The following is a 23,118-nucleotide window of genomic DNA, read 5'->3' as shown; positions in this document are numbered from 1 at the left end:
AAGGTGCCTACCCTCATCTTAGCGCAGGCGTCCTGGGTTGATTCTGTCCCCCGCAGGTCTTTGATCAGCATGGAACCCAGGTACTGAGGGGGGAGAAAGAGAAGCAGGAGGAGACGGGTCAAAAACATGTTTCTCAACAGCATGTGCCTCCGATTGGCCCGGAAACCATAAGTAAATCAGGACCAGAGTGGGACTAAGGCTGAATACGAAACACTATGGCAAGCAAACAGGGCCAAATGTTCCTTTAACTATCTGTGTTTATAACTCTCACAAATATTTGTCAGACTCACAAATATTAATATTACATTAAGTTGGTCAAGATTGATATATTCCCACGATTTTCAGTATTTTGGTCTAAATGAGATTGGCATCATATATCATACAAACACCCTAGTTAGCTGCTATATTTACACTAATATCCCTCATATATGGACACGCAACTACACAACATGGGCAGTGGATGGTTCACAGAATCATGAAAAGGAAAACTGTGGCATTAAACAGGAAAATGCATTATTAACAGAGAAAATTTTTACAGTAGCATTTCTCAGCTTTACTTCCAGGATGTGCTAATTACCAAATCCACTGTTTTTAATGAAAAAGATCACCACATTTCATTGAAACACAAAAGCTAATAAAAAAACTGTTCTTACGTTCGCCTTGTAGCCGCATGACTCAAATATGAGCTTCTCTGGCTGGTGGTGCCAGTTCTGTACAGGGGTGTAGGGTGCTGCCAGACTGGGTGGGCGCAGGGTCAGACGAGATTCCCGGTGTCGCTCCTCGTGCCTCTCCTATAAGACAGAGGTGAAGGTGTTTTTATGGAAAGCTAATTCCATTTTCATTTATTCAGTAAAAAGAAAACCACATAGACACAAGTTACTTTTAAATCATATATGCAGTAAATCTCTCCTTATTTAAATAGTATGAATAACTGATATTTTATGCAGCAGCCACGCCACTGTATGCCTGACACACCACAACTGATTCAGGTGACGCATGCCTCCAACGTGACACTCACGTGATGATGCCGTTCGCTTTGTGGTCTGTGAACGATGTCGTAATCAGGGTCCGCTCCTCTTCTCCTCCCAGAATCCCCTGGGGGCAGGAGCGGGTCCATGGAACGTGAGGTGTACGAGTCCATGTAACCGAGGGGAGAGGGGCTCTGAGTCAGCAGGTCTTGACACTGAGAAGACAGGAGATGGACATGAAACACAACAGGATGGCACTTTGCTTCCATTATTTAGAAGTGGTCGGTCTCTCATACTGCAATGCACGTTTCAAAATGCTGATTAAAAAAAAAAAAAAAAAACCTGTTGTGCAGGTAAAATAAGAGTGATTTCAAATAATAAATAACCAAACCGAAACTGACGATGGAGATGCTAATTAAATTTGAGGGATGGTCATAAAAGTGTATTACTACAGCTTTAATAAAATAAATAAATGAATAAAAAGGAGGAAATATGTAAGAAATAAAATTACATAAGAGTATGCAAGACCCTTCATTAGTCTTGAAAATAAAAGAAATTTGACACAACAGTTGAGCACAGTAATTGACAAATTGTATTTGGCCAGAAACAATCAAAATATTATACATTAATTTAATCCATATTTACCCCACTGTGTAACTTTTGCACAAAGGTCTCTTTTAATACAGGAGCAGAATGATTTCTGGTGACATATTTTTAAAAAGTATATTATGCTAATGGCGTGCTCCATTCTGTATTTTCCCTTACAGATTAATTTGGTTGAATAAGTGTCTGAAGTCAAAAACAATCACAAAACCATAAATGTCAGTAAACTGGAAACAATGGCATGGAAAAAAAGGCAAACCTTAGCACAGGTAAATTATGGAGATAATTAAAACCACACTCAAATGCATATCGTGCTTCTCACCCCTTGCATGTCTGTAATTGCATCGTATATATTTTTTCCCCTTTCATTTGATTTGCACTCCACAATGTCGCATATTTTTATTCTTTATATGAATAGCTGTAGCAGACACACTTTTCTGTGTACCACTGTCAAGATTTCGTGATTATAATAAATTATGAAAACTTGATTTGAATACTAATTGTCTAATCCATTATTTTGTATGTGTGTGTGTGTGTGTGTGTGCGCATGCATTCAATATCTATTAGTGGAACGGTTCCTTAACGACAAGCCCTATGAGTGCTTGTATGAATGTATCTGTGTATAAATTACCAGTTAAAATTGGGATGCACCAACTCATTTATGGGTCTTGCATTTTTTACATTATGAAGCAAAACTGAAGACACGGGACTATGAAATAGGTTATGTGAAAAACAAACAATACCAAGCAAGGCAAAAAAATTGAACATTTGAGTCCCTCCAAAGCAGGGAGCTTTTGCTGTGATGGCAGCATTTTACACTATTTGGTTCTCTTAGACAAGAGGGACTGTTTCCAACCGTCCTGAAGGTTTAAGATGAACACTTTTTTATCATCCACTCATGTTAATGAGCATCTCATGAAGTAGCTTTTGATGATGACAAATGTGAACAATTAAGCCATGAAGGTAAATAGAGGCGACACATTCATCCAACATTCCTCACTTTCTTGCTAAAGGAAGCTTTTGCAACAAAAAATACTAAATATGTATTGTATTCATTAAAAAGGCCCCATGTTAGTCACGATAACCTCACCAGAGTAGGAGTGTCCAAACTTTTAACTGAATATCTATATACACGTTTGTGTTGGTGTTTGTGGGAAACACCTACTCTAATTTGGGAGAGGCGAGGTGGTTTCACCGGAGGCTCCTCATATGGTCTCTCAGCCAGGGAAGCAATAATTCGCTTCCTGTGCCCTAATAAACTGATCTTTAGTACCTATGAACATAGATGAAAAAACATATTAAAACACACACACACACACACAGTCAATTTGAGTTAAATGGACGCCAAAGCATTTCTTCAAGCAAGAGCCCACAGTCTAAGCATCTGTGGAAAGTGAATTAATTTCCTCGTTCTCGGCATATTTCTCCTGCTGACAGTTCCCTGCACCGGACCCTGTTCTCTACATAAATCATAAATGATGTGGAAGCCGCTGCTCATTGGCTCTCACGTTTACTATCTCCAGTTCCCACAGGTTCTTGACTGAGTCCAGGGTACGATAGCCGCTGGCCAGGAAGTTGTGCAGATACTCCTGGAGGCCTAGTGTCTCAAGCCAGGAAGAGAGGGAAGTACTTCCATCACATCCAAGAGGCTTCACCTGCAGGGGTGGCGTACACACACACACACACACACACACACACACACACACACACACACATACACACACACACACAAATGCAACAATTAAGACTAAAAACTGAAACTGAAGTCAGGTGGATGTTGAGTGTGCAGCACATGCATCCAGCACATACATGGTACATACATCCCAAACATACAATGGTGTTATTTTTTAGATTTTGTTTAGATCAAGGCCTCACAGTGGCAAATACAGCTTGTGTGAGAAGAACATGAAGTTCACCCACCTTGGGTAGAGATCGAGCGGCGTGGATGAGCTTCCTCCGGTGGCCCGGGTCAGTTATCCCAATCTCCCTCAGGTCCTGCTCTTCCATCACATTATTGCCCTACAGTGCGCACACCGCCACACACACACACACACACACACACACACACACACAGAATATCAGCTATACCCCAAGCTGCAGCAGCTCAGAGCTCCTCCCCCTCCTCCACACGCAAACACACTCTCATCCCTCCACCTAAATGCTACACTAGAGATCACGAACTGGTCAACCTGCCATAAACCAACCCCGACCTGCCCCCCGCCTCGGCCAACATTACGGCAGCAGCAGAACGTTTAATCAGGGTGGGGAAACAGAATGGATGCTGATGAAATAAATACAAAGAGGTTTAAGCCAGACTGGCTTTCGCCCCAACACACCCACATACACACTCAGCTGAATCCCAAAGTGACTCAATCACTGTGATCCCGAGCCCAGCACTTCCTTTAATGACACCTCGTTTATGATAACAGGGCTGTTGGGACGAGAGACGCTGCCCAGGAAAGAGCAGCTGGCAGGGACAATAGTCCCATGACATCACTTCCTTTAATCTCAGTGCTGATTAGTTATGTACCATATCTACAGAGACCTGCATTTGGCAGCTAATATCCCCATAAACATGAACAAAAAAAAAATCGCAATATTTGAATGTATTATTTCATACTGCAAATCGCATTAGTCTGGGTCAGTATATCAGCCCTGATGCATTCTGCTCTAAACAGAGTCCCAAAACTGCTGCATTCATTAAAGTCACGATACAAAGAAATCAGCTAAAATGAAAAAGAGAGTTAAATAAAAATGTAAGTACATGTATGTACTTGTTTCATTAAGAAAACATGAAGATCAAGGAAAGCAGAGCTGCATACGAGGGTTCTTCTGTGGTTGTGACGCCCACATGACATCACCCTCAATAACATCCCAATGTCATCCATTCCCCCTTGCCCGGGCACACAGCCTGAATGGATATTTCCCCAGATAGACCCTCCCCCATCAACTCCACCCCAACCCTCACTCCCACTCAGCTGGATCAAGGACACCCTACGAGGAAAGCGAACCCTGACAGACCGTTCCCGCACTTCACATGGTAGCGGATGGTGAACCAGTCCATTAGTCAAGGTTTCTGTGCGGATCATCATGCGTCTGTGGAACCAGTGCCATTAAATAAACCAGCTACTGGACCTAGAAACAAGGCTGCACCAGTGCGTTGAGCCACGCTGATCAGATATGTCTCCATTATAACAACCCTCACGGTTTTCCACAGCGACGCTGACATCATTGCTGCAGTGGATGGCAGAACCAAACACAGACTTGGGTCCACACAAAAGTGGACGTCTTCTACAGGGTTTATACAGTGTTTACTCGTTTGTGTACTAGAGGTATTAATGTTTATCTTGTTGTCAACATGTTCAAGTTATGCAAGTTAAAACGTCGGTTGATTGAGGAAATAGTGCCACCCACAGTTCAGCAGAAATACGAATAGGGTTGTAGTAGCGAATAGGGTGGTAGCCTAGTGACGCACTCGCCTATGAACCAGAAGACCCAGCTTACTACCACTGTGTCCCTGAGCAAGACGCTTAACCCTGAGTGTCCCTGTAACTACTGATTGTAAGTCGCTCTGGATAAGGCCGCCTGATTAATGTTGTAATTATAAATGAATATGTATGCCAATGTAAGCCAGCTTCAAGAGCGGAATAAGAACGAACATTAAGCAGAGCGGTGAAGAGAGAAAAGAGAGACAATAAAAAAAGTCATTTAATGCTCCTAGTTTCTGGTGGGAAGGAACGGTGTTGTTTAATGTGTTTATAGGCTTCGTGATGTACATAACCGGGACAAAGTTTGCATGACCTCCACCGGATCCAAGCCCCGTCAAAAGGAAGAAAATAATAAAGCATCATCCAGATTCAGGCAGGAAAAAAGGATTAGTATTTATCAACTTCATATAAAAGAAGTATAACACCTTAACTTCAGATTTGTATTAAAGAAATAATATATTCATGATGTTTGCACATAGAACGTGGTGGGAGTATGAAGTTATGGTTAATATTGCTCTTCTGTCTTGTCTGTGACAAACTTAACAAATCAAACCTACAGGAGGACACCACAGATAAAACAACTGCTTAACTTTGCTGCACTTGAAGCACACAGTTTGGTGTTGTATTATTTTACAGCGATGATAACAGACTGAACTCCCAAACTGAACTTGCCGCTTGGTGTACTCCATCCTGAAAGACCGCCAGTAAGTATCTGTGCAATAGAGGTAGTCGGCTTTCTGGTAAACTACTGTCCACCCCCAAACATTTGTCAAGAGGAACGACCCTCGCCACGCTAAGTAATCGTTTGTAAAGGTTTGTGGTTTTCATCTATATAAAAAGATTACAGGTTCGCTGATCCTTTGGACTGACACCAAAACAAAAACCGAAGGCAGCAGTAGCCAGTGCCTCCAGCTCCAGTCAATATATGAAATGAAGGTAAAAACGCACTGGGTTCGCTGAAGTCCACCACAAGTGCTCTGCCTAATGCAGAAAGTAAGGCGTTGGCCAGATGCGATTTATTAAAACACAGCAGCGAGAGCCAAGACGCGCCAAGAGGTCTGCACCCTGAACCGGGGGCTTGGGGGAAATCACTTTAATACACTTTGACTGACACCACCAATTTAGGTGCCTGGCACTGAGCTTGGCAGGTAAGAGGTAATCTCCACTAATGATACGCCTGCATTGGGGTTGTTTCAGAGAAAGATTGAAAGTGATTGTTTTTGTCATTGTGATACACAGCATAGCATACTGCACTCAACAAAATGTGTCCTCTGCATTTAACCATCACCCTTGGTGAGCAGTGGGCAGCCATGACAGGCACCCGGGGAGCAGTGTGTGGGGACGGTGCATTACTCCGTGGCACCTCAGTGGCACATTGGCGGTTGGGGACTTTGAATCCACTTCCTTAACCGCTAGGTCACCACTGCCCCAAGAGAAATGAAGTGAAAGTGATTGTCATCATGAGACACAGCATGCACAGAACACGGTGGCACAATGAAATGTGTCCTCTGCATTTAACCCATCACCCTTAGTGAGCAGTGGGCAGCCATGACGGGTACTTTGCTCAGGTGGCACCTCAGTGGCTCGGGATTCGAACGGGCAACCTTACTTACCCGCTGAGCCAACCACAGCCTGTGTCATTAGAGCAAAGGAAGTTCATGTCACTGGTGATTAATGCACTACAATGATCAGAACTGTGCGGCCATAACAGAGACAGGAAAAGTTTGGGTACAGGGGCAGAGGGGAAAGGATGATTGCAAAGGTTCATGGGAGATTAACTGTAAAAGAAGACCACTGATGTCACTGGTCCAATCTGCACAGACTTTCCCGTTCAAACACAATACTGTGTTTTCAGGGTTTGGCAAGGAACTGTTGGGGGTGCAGGATGATCCGATAAATGTTGTTCCAGGATGTTCCTGGAGCAGGTATTGAATCATGCTCAGAACATCCCTAAGGGTACGACTACTGTTGTTTCAAGATGAATAGAAACACAGGGACATCTGATCCTGTTTGGTTTTATGGAGTCACGGCTTTCATTGCAAACAAAGCTTCAAACAAATCTGAGCATAAGAAAAAAGAAATATGAATATGAAGGAATATGAAAAACAAGAATCAGGAGTGAGAACAAGTTCTCGGTTCCAGGGAAATAACACTGTGGTTTCAGTGCTACAGCCACAATGGTTATTAAAACGAAACGTGTCCTCTGCTTTTAACCATCACCCTTGGTGAGCAGTGGGCAGCCATGACAGGAGCCCGGGGAGCAGTGTGTGGGGACCTCGGTGGCTTTCGATTTACAGGTCTGCTTCCTTACCTGCTAGGCCAACCACTGCCCCTACGTCCATAAGACGTAGTGTGTCTAATGTCATATTCACTACCTCACGGACACTTGAATAAAAGAGCTGGTAACCTATCTGTGCGTTTTGAGTTTGAGTCTTATGAGTCTTAGTAAAGGGCGTGGCAAAGCAAAAGATCACATTAGCAGTGTGGCGAAAGGAGAGGAACATTCGACTTGACCTAGTCATGTGACAAAAGATTGACACTGTCCAGTGTGAGGAGCTGGGAAGTTTACATGGTTGAATGAGAGCGGCCTACCTTGCCTATTATTTATAATATACACTGACAATTAAAAAGATCAACCGTATATGAGCAGCTCTTCATGACACGTCACTACAATAAAAACTGCAAGAACTCAGACCTTCTACCTCCCATTTTCTGTGCTGCTCTCTGCACACAGGGCTATATTTTCTCCCTTAATTCCCCATTGCTGGTCTTTCGGACGCGCCTACCCACTCTTTCGCCGGAGGGAAACACGACAGCCGGTGCCCCATTTACTTTATCAGGGTGGGGGGCAGACTGGGAACACGCAGCCCGGCTCTATGACTTTCACTCTTTCCCAACCGGCTATATACTATAAAGAGCCACCGCATCGACAGGTGAGCGTTCCAATCCAGCCCGGCGCTGCCTCAATCTCTGTAATTAAATACCGCTCGTGTGCAGACGCACACTCAAATGCGATAAGGACACCAAGGCCCGTCCTATTATTTCCTTCCAATTGCCTGATTAGAACTAATTAGCACAATTCTTCAACCAGGAGGTAGAACTAATTACACGGAAGTGCAGACTTGGGGCGTCGGTGCATTACAAGAAACATGGCTGCGCTCCCGCTTTCTGTGCACGTTAGGAGGTGTGTCTCGCGTGAAGCGGATCCTCGCTCGCGGCTCTGGCTGGGTGGCGGGGCCGCTTCAGACAGCCCACCCTGCTTTCATCGCTGAGACATTCATTATGCATGTCGTCTCTCCCTCAGATCCCTGCCGCCTGCCAGCCTGCCGAAAGAAGCGCGTCTCTCGGCCACCTTCGTCTGATCAGGAAGAGAGGAGGAGCCATCGCAGCGCGTCTCTGGCCCGCCACGTTCACTCGGGCCACCCCGCTGCGTGATTTGTGCTCTGGAGCGGCACCGAAATGGGTTAACGCTGACGCCAGCCTCTCCGCCTGGGGCACCAACTTCAGGAAAATGATTAAATGACACAACCCTACACAAGGCCATTTCAAAATGAAGCCAAATTCATGTTAATTAAATAAACCTAATTTCAGGATTCATTTAATCAGGAAATGGAGTAATGAACACACCTCACAAGAGGTCACATTTTAGCCAGAATTTTTTCACCTGCAGATGTTCCAGAACTCCTTCGCTTAAGTAATTTACATGATTTTTAATGCTCGGGTTAGCCTGGATGTCTATCGTCATTGACAACAGATATCGCACAGCCCTGGAGCGTGTAGTAAATAATTGCCTTGCATTACACAGAGTAATCGCTGACTCTGAATAATCGGGATTCCATTGTTACCGCGGTGGCCCATGTGTCACCATCACCGCCAGCACCTGGGGTAGCTGCATCCTCCCAGCCCCCACGAGTGGCTCCTTTACTTTAACATGCCTCCTCCTCTCCAGTTATTCAATACAAAGCCTGTTATCTATTGATCAAGGCCACGCTGCAGGCTGAATTAGTGATGCTTAATTAAGTTTTTTTTTTTTTTTGCTAGAGGGAGTACACGACCACTGAGCCATCGGATATCCAAGCAAGCTGGAGAATGTCTTCATCAAGTGTGAACCTCGGCAGATGGGGAGTGTTTTTCTTCTTCTTCTTCATATCAGCTAAAGAATCTCTTATGTGCTTCTTGGATGTCACACATGGAGGAGTCAATCTGACAGAGCCATTTAGCTTTTTTCTTATGGCCAAATGAGAAATCAATGGCAATTCGAGTCCAAGCTGCAGATTGGGTTCAGCCCTGACAGATGAAATGAGCTTGGGGTGAAACAAGGACATGGAAGTGCTGACATACACACAAAAACACACAAAAAAAACATACACACGCAGAACCATGCTAACAAAGTGCTGATAAACAGAAAGACACCTACACACCCCAAAGGGACACCCCCTTCTCCCCATCCCAAACCCAGACATAAGGACTCAGAAAGGTGGCACGCACGCACACACACACACACACACACACACACACACACACACACACACACACACACACACGTCTGTTGGGGCATAAAATGTTCTCCTGATATTGAAACTTGCTGGTTAGTGAATGGAGTCTATCGAATGCATTTTTAATTAGCTGGAAAAGATAAAAATCTCACTTGCAAATTAAGGGCCAAATTCAGTGAAAGTGATACATGCACAAGTATACACCAGGGCGAACACATATACACACACACACACACACACACACACACTGTGTCGACATAATGCATAAGGTGGCGAGACGGCGATGATTAAAATGCCCAGGACCTATAACATCTAAGTAAAACAGCTTACCTGCACTGACGGTCACATGACCCACTTCCGATTTTCACACCCTAGCTGCTAACTGAGCTCCAAACATATCGGCCCAGACAGAGCAGAGCAACAAGGCCAGGAATTCGGCCAAGCGTTTTAAAACTCACGGCAACTCCAGGCCGACGCACTGAGAGTCCAGATCTGACAGGAAAAGATCACACAAACAGAACACCACACCACCGTTCCATCAGGGTTTACCCAGAACCGCTCGACACAAGAGACGCCGCTGCCACTTCTTTCTAAATCCGCCAAAGGATTAGTGCAAAGCAGGTACTTTAACAGCTCGATAGAAGGCATCCCTGACTCTAGAAATCACATTCAAAGTGATTACAGTCAGGCTATGCACAGAGTGATTGTAAAGAAAAAAAACTAATACATGACTAATATAATTTTGTGCCTAAATTCATCAGATTTTAACATTGACTTCACACCAATATCTGGTCTACACTGAAGCACATTTATTAAATTTCATTTGTTTTGCTTCTTACATGCAGTACAGGCCAAAAGTTTGGACACACCTTCTCATTCAATGTGATCTGGACTCTCAGGTAGATTTCTCACTGAAGGCATCAAAACTATGAATGAACACATGTGGAGTTATGTACTTAACAAAAAAGGTGAAATAACTGAAAACATGTTTTATATTCTAGTTTCTTTGCTCTGATTACTGCTTTGCACACTCTTGGCATTCTCTCGATGAGCTTCAAGAGGTCGTCACCTGAAATGGTTTTCCAACAGTCTTGAAGGAGTTCCCAGAGGTGTTTAGCACTTGTTGGCCCCTTTGCCTTCACTCTGCGGTCCAGCTCACCCCAAACCATCTCGACTGGGTTCAGGTCCGGTGACTGTGGAGGTCAGGTCTCCACTTTTTGTTAAGTACATAACTCCACATGTGTCCATTCATAGTTTTGATGCCTTCAGTGAGAATCTACCAACGTAAATGGCCATGAAAATAAAGAAAACACTTTGAATGAGAAGGTGTGTCCAAACTTTTGGCATGTACTGTATAGTTTGTCCTTGTCTTTTGATGCGGCCATTCTTTCACTGCTCACACTGCCAGCTTTGAAAAATGAGTGTTGCTGTGTAGCCAACACATCGAGAAAAGTGCTGACAATTAACAAGAACCTCATCTTGAATCAATGGCTGGAGGCACAGATAAATTTCATCAATCCAAATTTTCTACACTCCGTGTTACAATGAATGAATAATGCAAGCTTTTGCAGATACTGTGCAAAATGTCGGCCATGTATCACAAAGCGAAGATGACCGGTAAAATTCATTAAGAATCATGACTCGTTAATGTATCTGCTAATCTGTTTGGGGTGCAAATACACATTTTCTTTCACTCAACACAGAAATGTCTCTTTTGTTCCAGTCCCACTGGGCCAGATTAACCCCGAGCCAGGGGCCAGACGTGATGTTGAACGGTTGCACTGGATTTATGGAACCTGGAGGATTAATCTCATCACAGGCAAAAACACGACAAGGCCAATTAATTCATGGCTATGACACACTTGCCTCTGCGCGCAGCAGCTCATTAAAGATGATTGTGTCATGCAAATCAGAAGCCTTTCTCCGACAACCTTCCATTCAGAAGCTCCATCTATCTTTAGTATGCCCAGAAGCAGAGGAAAAGACCGCTGGGGTTGCTCTGAACTACTTCTGACGTCTCACAGTCTGCCGGGCCATACGCTTAAACGGTCTCATCAAATACTGAATACAGGTCCTAACCAAGCAACCAAGGCCAAATACCAAACCATTATAGTTTTAAACGTAAAACGTAGGATTAGCCTGCACTTGTGTGATTAACTTTAGTCAAGTTAAAACGGCACACTGGGCGGCTTGTAATGAGCTCCGCGCGTATTTTACTCTCAATTTTGAACAGAACGGTAGCATTAAGGAATGTGTGACCTCTATCTCGTTCCATGTCTGAACACATAGAGTAAGGTTGACATACTAGAAGTTAATAAACGGCGAGTAAGATGGAAGTAAGATGGACCTGAAGCGCTTTCAAGTTGCTCGACTGTGTTTCTTCGCACTTTTGTCCCTCGGCTCCTCAGCTAGTGCTCACCCAGCCTTTTTGTTCTCTGCACTTCCAGCTCAGCTCCATTTACAACAGTGTGAGAGGGGGTGAGTGGGTGGACGCACAACTGGGATTGGACATTAACTCGCGGGGAGGGCTTTCACTTATTGGCGCTTATATATTTTTCACTTTGTTACATTTCTTACCACCTCACACTGTGCTGCTGTATTATTACTATTATCATTATATATCATATTATATAAATTCTAATTTTATTTGTCACATATAAAATTTGAATATATATAATATAATATATAGCGATTAACATATTATATTATCATTATATTAATATATATCATATTATATACAATATATACTAAAAATAGCGATATACGGATATACTATCCTATTGCTGCCACATGTCTGTCTGGTTTGTCTTGACCTGCACTGCATTATGGGTCGGTGCACAATGTCCTTGGTCATGTTGTTGAGTTGTGTCATTTTTAAATTTCCATTTGTACTACGCTCTTTTGCACCCTGTGAATGCCCAACGCTTTGCAATCTTGTCTCTCTGTGTACTTGTACATGGTGCAATGACAATTATGTTCACTTTGGTTACATCTTCACAGGCTCTGGTGCTACGGTGACGCCCGCTGTTCCGGGAGTGCAGAAGAAGACGCTCCCAGCGAGCACCCACATCCTGATAAGCTGTAAGCGGCCAGTTGATGTCCAATCACTGGACATTTCTGGACCAATTTCAAAAGAGGTTATGCACCCCTATTAGTAGATTAAAATATAAATTTAAGAGATTATATATAAAACATTAAAATATTAGTATTAAAATTCTGCCGAAAGAAACTTCTAAAGCCTACAAGCTGGACCTTACCATAACCATCATTCAGTCCTGCAAGTAGCCTGCAAAAGTTTTTCCAGACCGATGATGTTTTCACTGACTGTTTTATGATAATTCAAATTCAATAAAAAAAACAAAAACAAAAAAAAACAAATACTGGAATATTGCCCAAGATAATTGGTCATAAAAACCAGCAGCATCTCCTTTCCATTAGAGGAAAAAGCTGTCACAGACACTGCAGAGAGCGGTGACGTGCTCAGAGTCCCTGAGGAAAAACTTTCAAGGTGAGAACAAGGCCGGTGTTACAACGCCGTCATCTGAAGAGCCAGACACACCAAATGAAAATGGCTAATTGACTCCTTATTTTGACTGGATAAGGAATTATCCACCATGACCCATCATTTATAACGCCTTCAGAGTATTCATTACTGCGCATGCTGGGACCAACATGGCAGAGGAACTCAAGAATTCAAGTGATGCACATTTCCAGGCCGACCGCTCCGTTGGCCAGGCAACAGTGACGGACTGGGACGGGGGTCTGTGGCGTCACTGGAGTGGGCGGAGCTGGAGAAAAGGAACCAGAATGCACGCGATGCGAACAGTAGAGAGGTTAGCGGAGGTCTTATTGAACCACATCAGGGATTTTAAAGGTCTGGGGGAGGCAGGTATGGTCTGCCATTTCATTAAGTCTACCCAAACATGAAACTCAAAGGTTTTTCAAGGACCTTAAGGGAGCTGGAGCAGAAAAACGACCTGCTCATTAAGAGTCGTTGAGCATCTACAACATGACCATGATTGAGAGTACAGCGTCACTCTGTTCATTCAACACAACTAAAAGGAAAAAAAAAAAAAAAAAAAAAAAAATCACATTATCCATTTATCTCACTTTAGATTTGTAATATAACAGGAAATTAAAATACCAAATACAGACTGGCTCTGAACGTCTTAGTTGTTATTGGAGTTAATGACCAGCATGCATTTTAGGATAAAAGCAATTAGTCAAATCAAAGCTACTGCACTGTTGTGCGTGTTACGTTACACTTGGCTCTCATAACGGAATAGATGATGAACCAAGTCTTTCGCGAATGATCTAAAAATTTACAGAAGCTTTAGTGGTTGGTATTCTAAAATGGGCAGCATGATTACAAATCTGTGCATAATAATAACACTTCATCTATTTACCAGTTATATTTTTGACATTTTAACCCATTTATTTACAGGTTTAATGTATCATATTATGTCCAAGTCTAATACTAGTGATCATAGGTTATTTAAATAATCAATCTCTAAATCAATTAAAGAATTCGAATGCAGTAGTCCATGTACTCAGTGACTGCGTAAGTGTTGATTAAATTGAACCGCTCATTACACCCCTCACTCGCCAATCAATTTCTGCTCGCCGTTAGCATATTCTTAAACAAAGCATAAAGCAGCAGCTCTATAAATCCTGCAGGCGCCAATGACAAATATGTTCCTATTCCTCGCCCAGAAGCCCGCGCTGGAATATTTTTAGCCCTTTTGCTGCAGTGCTTTGTTGCTGCGTTTTTTTTGTTGTTGTGGACGGGACTCGCGCTGTGGTGGGTATCGGGGTCCGGACGACTCTGCCGGCCTCTGCGTTTGCTGAGTGCTCCGTTTGTGCTGCTGTGACGTTTTCTTGGCTGCATTTCCACCAGCATCCATCTAAACACTTAACACGAACAAATTTGAAGGTGGCTTGAGTCAACACTGTGTGTATGTGTGTGTGTGTGTGTGCGTGTATTTTTTTTCCCTTCCAGACCTTGAGGAGGCCTACTCAGTCTGAATCAGCAGGTGCATTTAGAAATACCCAGAATGCTTGCTACTTTAATGTGATACATGGAGTAATCAGGAGTGTGGAGAGCTCCTTATGCTCTTGAAAACATATGCTCATCAAAAACCAGGGACAAGCAGCTGAGTTGGACCTAAATAAATAAATAAATAAATAAATAAAACAGGACATATTTAAGCTACAGACCTGACGTCTGTGAATTTGCTTCTCATTCAAAAAAATCTTTGCTGCACGACCAGCTACGGAGTACTAGAGTGAAATAATCTTACAGCATCCACACGCCGCAATCACAGATACCATGGCCCCCTCACATCAAGCTATTTGGAATGGTGGGTCTGTCTGTGGCAAATCCAAACGCAACGTTCTGAAATAGACAAGCACTCAAAACGCTTGGAGTGGAGCGCTCACATTGGTGCCTTCAAGGAATGGCCCAGTTGACAAGCATGGACCATCTGCAACCTGATTTGGGGTGGGGGTGGACGTTCAGAGCTCCTGATTGGCTTAAACACTAAACTGGATCGGAGGCAACTTAACTCAGTTGGATTCCTTCAGCGTGACGCTAATTGGATCGGCCGAGCGCTAAAAGATATACATTTAATCGTGGTAAATGAGTGAAGCGTTTTAGAGTGTCCGCCGCTCCAGGAAAGTGGATGAGGCAACGCTGCCGTGCATCTGGAGTGCGTGCACAAATCCATAAATCCACAAAGCATCCAATGAGGAATTCTCCAGAGCGGTTACCAAGCCCTACACTCTACTAGGCCAGAAATCGTTCAGATAAAAAATTAATTATGGTCAGATGCATATTTTGATCACAATCAAAAACAAAATTTATTGTGATAGACAGCTCCACACATGGTGACACAATGAAACGTGTCCTCTGCATTTAGAGGTGGGGCAGTGGTGCCGTAGCGGTCGAGGAAGCAGACCCGTAATCAGAAGGTTGCCGGTTCGAATCCCGATCCACTATTGTGCCACTGAGCAAAGCGCCGTCCCCACACGCTGCTCCCCGGGCGCCTGTCATGGCTGCCCGCTGCTCACCAAGGGTGATGGTTTAAAGCAGAGGACACATTTTGTTGTGTCACCGTGTGCTGTGCTGCAGTGTTTCACAATGACAATCACTTCACTTTATTTTATTATTATTTATTTTAACCCATCACCCGTAAGTGTCCAGGGAGAAGTGTGTGAGGACGGTACCTTTCGAGGTACCGATTTGAACCGGCAGCCTTTTGATTATGGGTGCTAGGCCACCACTGCCCCAATTCATTTAGGAAAATAAATTGATTACCCAGACTCATTTTATTAAGACTTATTATTAAGCAATAAAGAAGTTGGGAACCGGACCCCTTAATCCGCTAATCTCAGCCCAGATCACATATGGAAGTTCTGCGGCCATTACTCACCATGTAGCGCAGGTCATCGAAGCCGTTCAGCAGCAGCTTGCTTTCGTACTGCGGCAGGCCCGCCGTCTCCAGCCAGTCGCCCACCGGCTGCTCCAGCATCCGGCTGCCACCTGCGGAGAGAGGCAGGCGCTTGAGCAGCGAGAAACCGTTGAGTCGGTAGCAACGGCACTCTGAGGACGAGACGTGGCACTGCCACATCATCCTCGGCCAGCAGCGCCGAGGGCAAAAACAGCACAGCGGTAGAGGAGACAGCGTCCCGGGCCGGGCGGGCGTGGCGTCAGCTCCCGCGGCGGTGGCGGAGGCTGGACCACGGAATGCAGGACGGAGAAAAGAACACTCGGTTTGGGGAGGGTCCTCCCGCTGTCCAATGCCGGTCGCACCGGTGGACGAGGCGCCAGAGTGTGGAGGGAAACTGAGCCAGGGGCCGAGTCTAAAGTTTGTGAAGAGTCCACCGGCCGCCAATCGCAGGGAGCGCTCACCTGTACCACCTGACCAGACCGAGCGAGAGAGAGAGAGAGGGAGCGCTGGTTATTATGGGCTGTCCGGGCGAGGAGTGTGTCGGTGTTTCAGCGTCCCAGCGGAGTCCTCGGACTAACTTCCACCTCCTGCCGACATACGGACGCGTTCATCTCCGCGCTTTAACCAGCATCTCAGCGTGCAGTACCGATATTTCAAAACTATATATTCTCAAAACTGATATATTCTAACCATAAACATCTCAGATCTGAGCATCATAACAGCATCATACAATCAGTAACGAGTCCAGCGCTAATTAACTTCATTTCATCCAACCGAGTCGCTGTAATCCCCCGCTTGCCTGTTGAATTGACCAGACGTGGTAAAAGTTTAATTCCTCAGATGAAATAGCGTCTTCAGAGGGAGTCCACAGGCAGAGGTGTCCAGGACGCCCGGCGATGCTCCTGCTGCTGTCCCCCCAGCCCTCCCCTCGCCTGCACCGTTCAAACGGAGAGGACGCACCCTGTCCCCAGCGTTCCCTCTCCAGGCGCCGAGCCGCTCCGCAAGAGATGGGTCCCTGATCCTAGAGGGGCGAGCGGCACCGTCCTTCCATTGTCCTGCACCATGTCAATTCAGCTCAGCTGCCTGCACTCCAGCTCCCACCCCTCCCTCTCTCTCTCTCTCTCCCTCCCTCCCTCCCTCCCTCCCTCCCTCCCTCCCTCCTGCCCATTGCAGAGCTGACGCTCATTGTCTGAAGAATCAAGCCTCCTCTGCTCCGTACCTCGTAACTGCGTCCTTCCCCCCCCTTCTCTCTCTCCCTCCCTCCCCAAAGACTCGTTCTTTTCATCCGCTTATTGCGCTCGTAAAGGAAACTGGAGAGCGAGATCTGGATCAGAACCGAAGGGGCAGTTTAGCACAGGACCAGAAGTACAGAGCGCCCGCTGACCCCCACAAACACAGGGATGCGGGAGAAATGCGAGAGCGCCCCCCCCCCGTCCTGTTGATTTACACGGGCGCACCAAATGGACCGTCAGCTGTGTGGAGTTGAGAAGATCGAGGGGGGAGCCGCCAATAAATATATATGTGTGTGTGTGTGTGTATAAATAATTTAATGCACCATACAGGACGTTAAAAAAAAAAAAAAACTGCCCATAACGGCACCAGCTCAGGCGTTTCCGAATGAATGAGGATGCGGCGGAATGTGATACGCATAAAACCTCATCATTTAGCAGTAAATTACATGCACATTTGTAAGCAAGCACAGACTTTAAATAGACTACATAAGTAGGCTACATCAAAGCTCATTATAAATACATCATAACAACTTAAATAAATATCACGGAACCTACATACGCTTATGAGCATCGACCGAGTCCATTTGTTAATGGGTAAATCTGGCTACATTGCCTAAAAAGCAATTATTATGACTGAAACCAATGCTGCGATAATAAAAAGTCCAAATAATTAATTAAACCCAAATTACACCTCATTATAAATAACACCTCATGCGAGACCCTACGCAGCTATCAGCATACAGATGTGTAATGGAGTGCAGAGTAATAAATGCGGAGCCCCGTGATGAACACATTACGGAATACAACAAATGATGAGTCATGACTAGAATTTCAATTCATCGGCGAAGCTTGGTGGGTGAAGATTATTGTAAAAATAGGCTAAAGACTGCTTGGAATTCTGAGGCTGGACTAGGACAAAGGAAGACAACTCCCTAGCATTTCCAAGTGGACGCTAACCGCAAGGGCGGACAGCCGAAAAACTTTTACTTTTGGTCAAAAGTGATTTGAAGAAGGCTAATGGAGTTTAAAAGTTCCCGAACACGGCCTTCGCTCTTCCTGACAAGTGGAAATGTAATTCATTGCCATGAGATTATTCTTTCAGAAGAATGCCCCAGAACGCTGTTTCTACCAGCCAGTCAAACACACACACACACACACACACACACACACACAGAGAGAGAACGCCGTGTCGAGAATCTTTTGGAATTGGTGTTGAACAGAATCCACAACTCCGACTGGGTTAGTGATCCACTGAAGATGCCAGCAATCCATGGACGTTGCCATGGGCTCTAGGACTGAGGCTGGTGCATAGTTACAAGACTAAATGTCACCTGCCATGTAGGTGCTTTAAACTGCCGAGGAACAAAGGACCACGTCACAAGCGTAGATGGGTTGGTTTACCTGCTAAGCAACCATTAGGAGGAGCTGACAGAGAGTGCTGACCACTAAACCCAGAGACTCGGTTCTACACTAGAACATTAAAAGCAAATAAATGCACACCTATGTGAGGACTCCACTAATGCAACATCTTAGGACCCTGGACCCTTCAACAACCAGTAACACTCAACCATTCAGTAATAACCATCCGAGAGGAACATTCCGTGAACATAACACAGCCTTAAAAGTGCCGCAAAAGATCCCAAAGCTCAAAACTAAGAAAGACAACATGACACAAATCAGTCCAAGATAAATGAGGCCATTAATACTTTAAAGCTCATGGGCTCGTTCATAAACCTTTATACAGCCAACCTTCTACTGTATTTCTAACAATAACCTTGATGAAGCTGAACAACTTTAAGAAAGTGAAAGTGGAGTGGTTGTCATTGTGAAACACTGCAGAGCGGCACACGGTGACACAACAAAATGTGTCGCCCGCTTGTAACCCATCACCCTTGGTGAGCACCATGCTGGTCCATGATTACAAATCCACTTCCTTACCCACTAGGCAAAAACTGCCCCGCTGCATGGGGCACAATTGGATGGCCAGTTCAAGAGGGAAAAGCTGGTTAAGCTTGTGGACCAGCAAGGTATTTTTTCACAACGATCATAGTAGCTCAGACCATCTTAAACCAGTTTAAATTGTTTGTGCTCGTGCTTTTTTCGAGTACAATTTTGCTGAATGGAGACAGATAATGTTCACGCACGTGACTAAAGAGGTGCTGATGTGGTTTCAGACAAAATCAGAACATAAAATGTCTAATATAGAACGTGGCTGAAAAAACGGCCACTAATAATTTAGGTACATAATTACATAATGTGTCCTTTTCAATGTGCTAATAATAAAAATGCGAAATGATGTTTTGTAGAAATGCTTTTTCATGACCCACCGGCTCCACCACAGCCACAGAGAGGTGAAGGAATTAAAAAGCTCAGAGCTCTGTTCCGCACATAGTTGGGTTGCTCCTATAACGATGTAGTCATTGATCCCCCCTGACCCGGCCATGGTGGTTCTTAGTGCACCCATCGATTTAATTCCATGCCCTTGAGCTCCCACTCATGCACTATTAAAGCAGCTGAAGCTGCACCATTGACCCAGCTCACCTGCCGCACTGCCTGGCTGTGTACCGGTGGTATCTACCCAGAGACTATCCCCTTTCCCTGTTTAACCATCGAAACCAAATAACTGGAGGAACAGCAGCGCCGAATATCGATGGAGAAGCCCCATATCTCCTTAGCGCTGCCCGGAGGCCAGGAAGGGACTAGTGGGACTTCGGGGTCCTGGATCCTCTTACAGAAAACACACACACACCACTGGATGCACTTTGGATGTTTCTAATTTTGTAGAGAATTAATTCTCAGCCTTCCATTCCAGTCCTTCCAGGAACACTGAGATGAGCCACAAAGGCTCCAACCAAAAATAATGGCAATTTGAAAGCTGCAGATTCGATGGAATGCAATCTTTCACCGATTCAGGATTATACGTCTTCCCAGGATTGCTGTATTGGGCACCTTACACCGCAGAGACATAAACCAGCAGCATTTATTACTTCAAATATTAAGAAAAGAAACAGAGAAGAACTAAATCCTGGATTATCTTTTTTTTTAAATATGTGCCTGCTGACGTGATATGTAGACACCACAGGCAGTGCTAATCAGGCAATAATCAGATAACAAGATGGAAAATGTTGAATCTTATTCTGAAGGTTAAACGTGTCACGTTGCGTTTTGCGATAAAGTTAATTGTGGATTTTGCAAAGATTGTGCGAAATGAGGAACTCACCTGCAGCCGCGCCCTGCTGGTCTTTTGAAAAGTCAATTCCTGCTCCAATCAGTGTCATGATTTTCTCAATCTGTGAACAAAAAGGGCAAAAATGTCAGAGACCCTTGGTGATAAAACATGTGTCACACAGTCATCCACACCACTCAACTGACCATTGGCCTCAAACACAGCTGTACACATGTACATGACATGGTCTGATTAATAATTTACATGCTATAATAAATCATTAAAATAAACACCAATCATTGGATTGCTGAGCAAGATCTTAAAGAACGGCTGAATTTAATCCATAAGCCAGTCATCCAGAAGTTCTCCCAGATCGTTCCTTCTAGTCGAAAACGCACTGTGATGTCTTTGATGGATTGAATGCAGAATATTCAAACAGGAAACACATTCATCACAGACACACCGATGCCAAACGGTTCCTGCAATAAAGAAGCGATTGGATTCTTGCACCTTGGGATTTTCAGGTTATATTCCACATACAGAACAAACAAGATGGAGAGGTAACCCATGTTATTCCCCACAGAAGTAAAGACCACTGTGGATCTCACATTCACACCAACACATAAACAGAAAGCTGAAAAGTCCATTCTAACGCACTGTAAAATTCACAGAGGCAGACATCTAATGATCAACTAAAGTGGCAGCAAGATTACAGCGGTCACGCATCTCACGTGGCGCATGATCAGGGCCTGAGAATGATGGAAGATGACAGGAATCAGGACCATCATGGAACATGAATCATTCATGCCGTTCATACAGAGCCATGTGACACAAGGCCAGCCCTCAGGGAAAGTCGTTAAGATGTGACAGCATGGCACGATTGACTCGGGTATTGACTCGATCGGCCATACGCTTGACAAATTATAATAGAGTAGAATGTCACGTGGTACAAATGAGAGATTTCTGAGCTGCTATTAATGAATACCTACGCTTTTAATATAACGGGAGTATCAAAATAAGGGTTACAAATAAATGATGATGCCTGCACAGTTCACAGCTACCTGGGTAATTAATCCAGGACCATAAAGCGCCTGCCAAAATCTCCTTCCCTCTTCTCAGGGAAACACACAGCATCAGCAAAACACCGCTGCAATGCTTAAGGTCGCCATGTTATGTCTACTGCACCAACATGGATGAAAAGTTAACGATCCAGAGGAAAAAGACCAGAATAACTGGAGGTGTGTAAAGAGTGCGGTAGGGTTTCGTGGTGAAATATTATTAACTGACCGCACCACAAGACTGAACACTGGAACCGTGTGCAATATGGGCAGAAGGACAAACAAAAGAAGAGATCTGCAGAATAAGAAGAAAGATCATCATGAGAACATGCACAAGTTTGGACAGAATGCAGCAGAGAAATTGTTTCCCTTTGTGGCCTCGTAGAGTTTTCGCGTGAAAACGCTTCGACCACTGAAGTTATTGATAGATTGATTGATAGTCATCTACTGGAAAAAAAGACAAGAGATGCCAGAACCAGACCAGAACCTTCAGAGCCCAAAAGAACATTCTGCGGAGAGAGCCGACCCATGCCGACCAGAAGAAGCTACGTTTCGCTTACGCTGTGGAAGGACTTGGGTCTCCGGGTGGCTGCGCTGGAACTCGTCTGTCTCTGCTGGGGAAAAAGTCGTTTCTATTAAGAGGGTTCTCCCTCGGCATTACCAGTCTTCCTACTCAAAACACCACACCTCACTCATCAATGGATGTCCATCATCCAGATGGACAAAAAAAAAGATTTCTTTTATAGTGAGATTTTATATCAACATTATGAGTATTCTTGGCAAGAAAAGAAATTCTATGCAAATTCAATTAACTAAAATTTTACGAAGTCTACAATAATGTATTGTAATCACAGGACAGCAAGTCAAGTTTTTAAGAAATTGAGGCTTGAGATAAATTGTTGGAAATAAATGTATTAAATAAGATGAATACACAATATTTATTTAAGGACATCATAAACCTGATGTGCAATATTTTGACATAAATGAATCTTATGAAATTTTAAAAGCAAATAACAAGATTATCTACGTTAAAAATGTTAATGTTCCTTTCTGGTTAACCTGAAATTTAACATGGTCAAGTCGGTCAAAAATGTGACGGACGGGGGGGCAGGAATTTCCTTTATTTGCCGCAAAGTAGCAGGAGAAGATTTTATAAACCCTTTGAAGATAAGTCTTTTTTTTTTTTTTTTTTCTTCGGCTCCTTGAAAAGTTAATCCCGATTAGTTCTTGAGATGACAATGTGGAGTCAGTAGGAGAGCAACGTTTGGGAAGTTTAGGGGTGACGCCTTTGATCTACCTTCGTTTATCACTCCATTTTCCCTGACTGCAGCTCCAACAGAGCCACCGCGCCGGAGCGAGTGGACGAGTAATCCGAATGAACTCGATCAGCGCGTTAACACTGCCATTACTTCCCCCCGCACCGAACGTGTCCCCCCACGTACTGCGCCACTGCGGTGCCCCCATGTGCACAGGCCTGGCATTCACAATCCGACTAGGGGGCGCAGTCCACTCCGGCTTTTGTTGTGCTCTCGCGCACACCTGATTGGCTCGGCCATCGGCGCTACTTGCTTCCCATTGTTTCCGTGGCGGCAGACACACACCTGCATACTAAACAAGCGTTTGCTCCATGGGGAGAGAGAGAGAGCCTGCATAGTGAC

General features: G+C 44.4%; 1 protein-coding gene across 1 annotated transcript in view; it reads right to left on the bottom strand.

The window, feature by feature from the left end:
- anks1aa (ankyrin repeat and sterile alpha motif domain containing 1Aa) overlaps nt 1–23,118 on the bottom strand; it is a 73,009-nt gene that overhangs the window by 6,186 nt on the left and 43,705 nt on the right. The window contains exons 16-23 of the mRNA XM_028993419.1: nt 20,457–20,526; nt 15,987–16,474; nt 3,492–3,590; nt 3,080–3,226; nt 2,737–2,844; nt 1,019–1,183; nt 654–791; nt 12–83 (exon numbers count right to left, since the gene is read on the bottom strand). Of these exons, the coding sequence (XP_028849252.1) occupies nt 12–83; nt 654–791; nt 1,019–1,183; nt 2,737–2,844; nt 3,080–3,226; nt 3,492–3,590; nt 15,987–16,474; nt 20,457–20,526 (1,287 nt within the window). The remainder of the gene's footprint in view (nt 1–11; nt 84–653; nt 792–1,018; nt 1,184–2,736; nt 2,845–3,079; nt 3,227–3,491; nt 3,591–15,986; nt 16,475–20,456; nt 20,527–23,118) is intronic.

This window comes from Denticeps clupeoides, chromosome 10 (genome assembly GCF_900700375.1).
Source record: "Denticeps clupeoides chromosome 10, fDenClu1.1, whole genome shotgun sequence".
Classification (NCBI taxonomy): Eukaryota; Metazoa; Chordata; class Actinopteri; order Clupeiformes; family Denticipitidae; genus Denticeps; species Denticeps clupeoides.
This window is presented reverse-complemented; position numbering and strand designations above follow the sequence as displayed.